The sequence below is a fragment of the Agelaius tricolor genome, unplaced genomic scaffold, assembly GCF_023055355.1.
Source record: "Agelaius tricolor isolate 1412-34295 unplaced genomic scaffold, bAgeTri1.0.p SCAF_38, whole genome shotgun sequence".
Classification (NCBI taxonomy): domain Eukaryota; kingdom Metazoa; phylum Chordata; class Aves; order Passeriformes; family Icteridae; genus Agelaius; species Agelaius tricolor.
Genome location: NW_027269298.1, coordinates 127,050 through 135,501, shown reverse-complemented (window position 1 = coordinate 135,501; position 8,452 = coordinate 127,050). Strand labels below are relative to the sequence as shown.

The 8,452-nt window shown below is 51.5% G+C and overlaps 1 protein-coding gene across 1 annotated transcript; it reads left to right on the top strand.

The window, feature by feature from the left end:
* The first annotated feature begins 765 nt into the window (after positions 1-765).
* CDK9 (cyclin dependent kinase 9) lies at positions 766-7,453 on the top strand. The gene is made up of 7 exons (XM_071454018.1): positions 766-908; positions 1,453-1,534; positions 1,957-2,047; positions 3,861-4,027; positions 4,607-4,778; positions 4,861-5,009; positions 6,815-7,453. Exons 1-7 carry the CDS (start codon positions 817-819, stop codon positions 7,178-7,180), a joined length of 1,119 nt encoding a protein of 372 aa, XP_071310119.1. The 5' UTR covers positions 766-816; the 3' UTR covers positions 7,181-7,453.
* Positions 7,454-8,452: the final 999 nt, after the last annotated feature.

Below are 8,452 nucleotides of genomic sequence, written 5' to 3'. Positions count from 1 at the left end.
GTGGACAACCAAAAACTCTGGGTGCCAGCTCTAGAGGAAGGTGGCAGCCCTAAAAGAGTGTGGCAGCCCCATGGAAGAAGGTGGCAGCCCCAGAGGAGTGTGACAGCCCTGTGGGTGAGGTTGCTGGCCCTGTGGATGAGGCTCCAGCCCTGCAGACTGGACTCTGCTATGCACACCTGGTGCTCAGCCCCTGTGGGGTGCAAGCTGGGTGGCATTGCTGCCAGCAGGAGCACTGCCCACCAGCCATTCTCTTGTTCTGAGGACACTGATGTGCTCCATGACAGTGTCACCATGCAGGACAAGGTGGCCTGGACCCAGCAGGGGTCTGGTGTTTGTGTTTCCCAGGAAGCTGGTGGTTCCCACCACCAGGATGCTGGCAGTCACCTCTGCCACAGCGCGGTCCTTGGGTGCTGCCCACCCTGGGGACCAGGTTCGAACAGGCCGAGATCGAGCTCTTTGTGCTGCACCTGAACACAGCGATGGCCGGGGGAGGAACTCAGCTCCCCTCAACCAGACCCTGGAGTCCTCCTGTCTGGCCATGGCCTCCCTACATCACAGCCACAGCCGCAGGAGCAGAAGCTTTGTTTAACTCCTGACGTGTTTAAGCACACACGAGGCACACGGCGCTTTAGGGCCACCGGCACCGGGGACCGCTCGGTGCTCCCTCCCGGGCCACGAGGAGGGACAACATGGCGGTGGCCCCAAGGACTACAACAACCACAAGGCCCCACGCGGCGGCTGGGTCACGTGACTACGGTCGCCGGATCACGCGGCGGAACGGGCGGGACGCGGTGCTGTGGCAACGGCGCGGCCGCCATGGCCAAGCAGTACGACATGGTCGAGTGCCCCTTCTGCGACGAGGTTTCCAAGTATGAGAAGCTCGCCAAGATCGGGCAGGGCACCTTCGGGTGAGTGCTCGCCGGCCCCAGCCGTCCCTGGCCCGGCGCGGCCCCGGCCTTCCCCGGCTCAGGCCTGCAGCCGGGGCCCAGCCCCGCGGCCCATCGGCGCCTGCCTCGGGTGCTCCGTGCTCGCGTGTCCTTTCCTCGGCCGCCCCTCTGGCTTCAGAGAACCATTCTGCCTCCTGGAGCCTCTTTTCCCCAGCGTGAGACCCCGCTCTGTCCCAGCTCTCGCAGAGCAGAGTTAACTTCGAAAACAGTTAGGGTGGGGACCTGTAACTTGGCTCCAAATGTGCAATTTGGCTCCAAATGTGCAATTTTTTGCTCAAAATATGCTACATTACTGAAAACCCTTATAAAGCTACAAGAGCTCTGAGGTCTCTGTTGGTTCAGTGAGTGCTGAGGGCCTTTGGCCCAGGGAGAATGTGGCTATATTGGTTCAGCACAAAGATCTTTGTAAAATGCTTTAGGGTGTCTTTGTTTGGGTTTGTTCCTTGTAAGGGGCACGTGGCTTCTTTCTTCTGCTGCTCATGGATTTTTTTCTGTTTTTTTACAGGGAAGTTTTCAAAGCCAAACATCGCCAGACAGGCAAAAAAGTAGCACTGAAGAAGGTGTTGATGGAAAATGAGAAGGAAGGGGTAAGTGTGGGTCATGGCTGGGTTGGGCCTGTTGTCACCTGGGCTGCAAAGGCACATGGCAGCAGCGAGGGGACTGGGCTGCATGGGATGGCTGCTAGGAAGTGACACTTCCTGTGTGTTTCTTCTCCTCGGGGACCCCCAGCACAGGGCTCCACACTGGCTGTGCTTGTGGAGGAGCTGGGTGATGTGTGAAGCACATGCTCAGGGGTTGGGCAGAGAGTTAACAGCTTAAACAGCAAAGGCAGCAGCCAGAGAGGCTGTTCTGCAGCTCAGGCTGGGCTGTACCATGTCCTGGTGTGAATGTAGGTGAGGAGAGGAGGGCAGGACCTGCCAAGCTGCCTGGTCACACCTCTCCTGTTCTCTGGCAGAGGTGGCCTGGCCTCCTGCACCTCCAACCTCCATTCTCTCTTTCTCTTTTCCAGTTTCCCATCACAGCCTTGCGAGAGATTAAAATCCTCCAGCTGCTCAAACATGAGAATGTGGTGAACCTCATAGAAATCTGCAGGACCAAAGGTACTTGGCAGGGTCTCCCTCGTGTTAATGATGGCTTTTCTGAGCCCTGCTGAGCAGGCTGGTGTCTTGTGCTGGGAGTGGGGTGGTCTAGCTGAGCATGGGTCTCTGTTCCTGCCTGGGACATGGGGTGACAGGTCACTTATCGTGGAGAAGAGTTTCTAAATGAGTCAGGACGTTGCTGAAGCTCAGCTGGAAAAAGCTGTTGTAGTCCTGCCAGGATGTGCCTGTGCCATAGCAGTGAGTGCTGCCTGTGCTGGGAAACTCCCTTCTGACAGGCTTTAAATGAACCAGCACTGGGCAGACTTTGGAGCAGAGGCTCCTCAGCCTCTCTTGGTTGGCTTGTGATGGTTTCTGGCAGCTCTGAGCTGATGACACAGCTCCATCTGAGGCTCACTCAGCATCTCTTTCTGTGGGTGATGTAACTGCTTGTGCTGGGAGGGCTGGGACTCCACAGGGGCAGTTCTGAGCTGCTCTTCCACCTCCTCCCTCCCACCTGATGCCATGTGCCCCCACTGCTTCACAGGCTCAGCAACCTAGCCTGGCTCTGTTTACAGTGAAACTGCTATTTAACATCTGCTAGAGTTTACATGTAATACTCTCACATGGATTTGTACTGGAAAAATACTTTGGAAAGTGACAGTTGATGTTACAGTCTGCCCTTCCCTAGCCAGTCATATCAGTGAAATAAAAACAAAACTGAATAGTATCTGGTGTTTTTAAAAAAAGTCCAGTCACTGAGCGGGCACTGTCTGGCCTAGGGATGGGAAATTCAAGATACTCCAGTACTCAGCTGTGTGTAGATTTCTGTCTGAATAGGTATGAGTAAAAACATCAATGACAAGTTAATTTTTAATTCACTCTGTGATTAAAAGAGCTGTGATGATTGGATGTCTGGCATACCAAAAGTAAATATTTTTGTAGACATGTCATTTGTTCCCTTTTTATGTTTTGTTTGTATTCCAGTTTTCATCCAAATCTACCTTGACCTCAGTTTGCAATAAAGTAGAAATGTTTCATTTACTGTTCTCAAACGTGAGGCTTTTCTGTTTTTACTTTGGAAAGGTGTGTTTGGGGCAGTGTCTGTGTGAGGAATGCAAACCCAGTGTAGCAGGCACCCTCCTGGCTGGGGAGCACAGCAGTGTGCTTCTCTAGGGGCTAAGCTTTTCCACTTGGAGATGCTGATCAGCAGGTTTTGCGGATTACAACTGATGAAAATCAGCTTTTCTTTTTAATAACGTTTTGTGTGGGTGCTCTAGGAACAAGATTGAAATTGATTCCTTCACCTAAAGTCTGCTGTCATTGGCTTCAAATTGCACTTGGAGTTTTGTATCGCTTTGATCAAGATCAGTCGTTTTTTGCAGATCCTGTTTGAGGTTGCAGGAAATCTCACTTTTTAATGTGAGATAAGACAGATTTTCTGTGTTTCTGCATTTTTCCTGGGGCTGTCTGTGGGTGCCTCCTCTATCTCTGGTGCTTGGCTGGCAGCCACAGCTTGCAGGGAGGAAGCCCCACAGCCGTTACGTGCCCAGAGCAGCACGAAGTGAAGCTTTCAAAGGTTGCCATGCCCTTTCCTCGCCTATCTGATGACATTTGCTGCACCAATCCTCATCTCCTGTTCTCATGTTGCTAGTTTTTGCTCAGTTCTTCTTTAAAAAGGACCTTGAGGCCTGCAGGCTGTCTGGTTCTCTGTGTTCCTGTGCCCTGAGATTCTGTGTAGGGGGTGTTGTATGAGCTGCAGGGTGGTGGGAGGTAGGAGGAGCTGTGACCCAGTGAAGGGTCCCTCACTGGCAGCCTCTGTGTGCCTCTCCTGCAGCCTCTCCATACAACCGGTGCAAGGGCAGCATCTACCTTGTGTTTGATTTCTGTGAGCACGACCTTGCTGGCCTTCTCAGCAACGCCCATGTCAAGTTCACGCTGTCAGAGATCAAGAAAGTTATGCAGATGCTCCTGAATGGACTTTACTACATCCACAGGAACAAGGTAATGGCACAGACTCCTGCTGTGCTCAGAGGGTGTGACAGTGTTCACAGGGGTCCGAGGATGAGGGAAGAGATGAGGATCTGACTCCATGTTTCAGAAGGCTGATTTATTATTTTATGATATATATTATATTAAAACTATACTAAAAGAATAGCAGAAAGGATTTCATCAGAAGGCTAGCTAAGAATAGAAAAAGAAAGAATGAATAACAAAAGCTTGTGGCTTGGGCAGGGAGTCCCGAGCCAGCTGATTGGCCATAAATTAGAAACAATGGCATGAGACTAATCACAGATCTACTTGTTGCATTCCACAGCAGCAGATAATCATTGTTTACATTTTGTTCCTGAGGCCTCTCAGCTTCTCAGGAAGAAAAATCCTACAGAAAAGATTTTTCAGAAAATATCATAGCTACAAGAGGGTGGCTTTCCAAGGAGCAGGTAGACACCTGCTCCTTGCTCTTAGCACAGGCTGGAGGGAAATCATTGTTTCCCACCTCTGCAGCCTGAGCATCGTGCTGGTGCAAGACACCCAAGGAGGGCACTTTAGTCACTCAACTCTTCAATGTCTGTGCTTGTACAGATCTTGCACCGAGACATGAAAGCAGCAAACGTGCTGATCACGCGGGATGGAGTCCTGAAGCTGGCAGACTTTGGGCTGGCTCGAGCTTTCAGCCTGGCTAAGAACAGCCAGCCAAACCGCTACACCAACCGCGTGGTGACCCTGTGGTACCGGCCCCCAGAGCTGCTCCTAGGTAGGAGGAGCCCTGGCTGGGCTCTGCCGGCTTCTTGGCCCTTCCCAGCCCTCTGTGAGGCTGACTGGGCATCTCCGTTTAGGGGAGCGCGACTACGGCCCCCCCATTGATCTCTGGGGTGCAGGCTGCATCATGGCAGAGATGTGGACCCGCAGCCCCATCATGCAGGGGAACACGGAGCAGCACCAGCTCACCCTCATCAGCCAGCTCTGCGGATCCATCACGCCAGAGGTGAGGATGAGGGCAGGGATGGGCTGTGGAGAGCAGGAGTGTGGGCAGAGTCTGGGACCAGGCACTCGGGCCTCTTCCCTGCCCTGTGTGCTGGCTGCTGTGTGCTCCCAGCAGTGGAGTGTGCCTGCTGCTGGCAGGGAGGCTGGAGAATCTCTAGCCTGCGTTTTGGGGTTTTCTCTCAGACAAACACTCTCAATTTCTGCCTAAAGTAGGGTGAGGGTTTTTATTCTCAGGTGTTCTGCGCTGGTCATCTTGAAAAGCCTCTAGAATTCTGTCTTGTGATTTGTGGCATCAGCTCAGCTCTGGTGTGAGCACCCGGCCCCTTCTCAGCTCCTCCTTCATCTGCAGCTCGTCCTGCCCTCTTGTGGGGAGCAAGCTGAGGGATCTCAGCCCAGACTGAGATGTGGTGCTGGCAGCTGCCGACTCCTCATCCTGCTGTCACAGTCATTATGTAAATACTCTGAAGGCGCTTTCTTTGACAAGTAGCTACCTGCTGTGGTTCTCCCAGATCGAGATAAGTGCTGGTGATTGCAGCAGGCTTTGCTTTCTAAGGATAAAAGGTGCCACATCCAGGTGATTATTTAGCAATCAGTTTTGTCAGTTGATCTTTCTGATGTGGTAGCTGGCTAGAACCATGCTCTCTAGTAGTTCTTTCATGGGGGAACCAGAAATCCTTGAGCATCATTTCCACACCAGGAAGAGTGTCCTGAGTTATCCACATGTCTCCAGGCCTTTTGTTCCTCTTTGTTGCTGTGAGAACAGTGTCTGCTAGCTTGGAGGCTATAAAATAGAATTGTTATTTTGGTTTGCCTGAGGGTGTTTGAACCAAAAATGGCTTGTCCTTTCCATAACTTCTTGCCAACTCCACTTCCAGCAGTGCCAAAAATCCCAAATAAACCCCATCCTACCCCACCCAGAGCTCATCTTCCCATTCCCAGCCGTGCCTGGGTTATCCTAAGGAATAATCTCAGATGATTTTTTTTTGTGATGGACAGATCATTTTTAATTCCCTTTCCAAAGCCATAGGAAATCCTTTCAGGGCATCAAGTTTTCAGGGCATCAAGTTTTCAGGGCAATCTCCAAGTGGGATAAAACCACTTGAGAATTTAACAGAAAAAAAAATCAGTAATTCCATAAATAAAAATAAAGTTTAGGAATAAATCAGGTTTTCCTTGACTAAAGCAAACCCTTGGAGCTGTAGGAGATGCCTGCCAGGAATTGTCATTATTTTTCCCTAATTAAAAGACGTTCCTAAAAGGAGTCATTAAAGACTCATCAGCAACAAGAAGCAGCTAAAAGAAAAAAAACATGGTTTTTCCCAAAATAATCAAATTATACCCCATGGATGCTCCTCCTGGAAATGCCTCTTAGAGCAAAAAAGCTGGAAATCCTTTTAATTATTCTTTGGGATAATGTTGGAGCTGGATGCAGATGAGACATTGTCCAGGGAAAGCAAAGGCACTGGATAACATTTATGAGGATTCAGGTGGTGACATTTATGAGGATTAGGGTGGTGGTAGGAGATTGGGTGGCTCATGGTAGCAGGAGGAGTAGGGTGATTTCTAAGTCGAACAGGAGGAAGAGGATGGCTACTAGGAAGAGGTGGATTGAGAAGGGGAGTCAAGCAGATCCCTGGGGGTTGAATCCGCATTTGTATGGGGATGGTTTTTCTGAGTCGGGTTATTTGGGTGAGTCAAAAGTTTAGTGCAGTTTAGTGCAGTTAGGAGGATGCTTAGGGTCAGTGATAGTTCCCACTGCTGGAACTGCCATAATTTCTTGCCAACCCCTTTTCCTACCCTTGCCAGGTGTGGCCGAATGTGGACAAGTACGAGCTGTACGAGAAGCTGGACCTGCCCAAGGGCCAGAAGCGGAAGGTGAAGGATCGCCTCAAGGCCTACGTCAAGGACCCCTACGCGCTCGACCTCATCGACAAGCTGCTGGTGCTGGACCCTGCCCAGCGCATCGACAGCGACGACGCCCTCAACCACGACTTCTTCTGGTCTGACCCCATGCCCTCAGACCTCAAGAACATGCTGTCCACCCACAACCAGTCCATGTTCGAGTACCTGGCCCCGCCGCGCAGGAGGGGCGGGCACATGCCCCAGCAGCCGGCAAACCAGGGCAGGAACCCAGCGGCCACCAACCAGACTGAGTTTGACAGAGTGTTTTGACATCCGGCAGGGTCCTGGCTGGGCTTCCCCACGTTGAGTGGAGATGTCCTGGCAAGGTCTTTCTGTCTAGGAAAGGACTTTTTTCAAGGTGAATTGACTGATGGTATTTTCAGGGCTCGGCCATCTCCTCGGCCACCGCAGAGCTGCGTGGCTTGGGAAGGTGATACCTGTGAGCTCGACGTTGTTTCCCTCCTGTTTCCTGTCTCAGAACTTGTTTTTGCCCCCCAAAAGTCTGTATTGGTTACATTAAACTTGCAGATCAATTGGTATGGATCTGGTGATGGAAAATGTGTCTCCATCTATGCTGGGGCTCTTGGCAAATGGTACCGGGACTGGCAGGACTGGGAGTAGCTGCCCTGGACCAAACTGGGCCCTGCTTGGAGATGTCTCAGCTCTCTTGGTCTGTCATAGCTCCTGCATGGAGTATGCTCTGAGCACTGAAGTGTTGGTGAAGGATGAAGCAGGTGCTTCTGAGTCATCAGATGTGTCTTGGGGAAGGCAGAATCACCCTAGACAGCATGACTAGCTCTCCTTGGAGACTGGAATCTAGCCTAAAAAGGGCTTACTGGGCAAACTAGAGAGGTGGCTGGCAGAATTGGATGCTCCATGTAGCTAGGAGACTGGGATAGCTGGTTTCTGTGACAGCACATGGCGTCCATGCTTTCTTAATTGCAAACCATGACTGGGAGTGACATTGGATACACCCAACCTGCTGCAGCCAAGCCTGTGCCTCAGGCGAGACCTGCTCTCCTGCTGTCTGCAGGGATTTCAGGATAGTGTGGCAGGGCTGGTCACTGTGCTGAGAGCAGGGAGACACTCATGTGTCCCCTGCTCTCTCCTGGAGCTCTTTACATGAGACTAGAGCAAGACCACTGCCTCCTTTGGGCACAGTGACTAGCCTGACCTGCTGGGATCACCTGTGCACACTTTATGTAAGAACTCGTCAGGATCAATTCATAGAGAGCAAGTGCTCTTCCACAGCTGCACAGTGTCCCATGGCTATCAGTTGTAGCCAGCCGTCTTCTCCCTGAGCCCCATGAATGCCAGGATCCCAGGACTCAAGGTGTGCAGCTGGTGATAGCATTTGGCACTTGGTAACTTGTCTGTTAACAATTACTGACAAAAGCCGTTGGTAGTGTAAAGTCTCATGAGGAAGTGGTGCTGAGTGGGGCCATTCTCAGGCTTGATGAAAGGCATGTACAAGGTAACTCTGTCTTGGTTTGGGGCTCTGAAACAGTGTCTGTTTTGGGGGGGGTGGGGGGGTGCTTTGTT

Excerpts from the sequence above, each read along its gene's own strand:
- CDK9 (XM_071454018.1), top strand. The coding sequence starts at position 817 with ATGGCCAAGCAGTACGACATGGTCGAGTGCCCCTTCTGCGACGAGGTT. Across the intron at positions 2,048-3,860 it reads AGAAATCTGCAGGACCAAAG|CCTCTCCATACAACCGGTGC; the intron begins GTACTTGGCAGG and ends CCTCTCCTGCAG. Across the intron at positions 5,010-6,814 it reads GCGGATCCATCACGCCAGAG|GTGTGGCCGAATGTGGACAA; the intron begins GTGAGGATGAGG and ends TACCCTTGCCAG.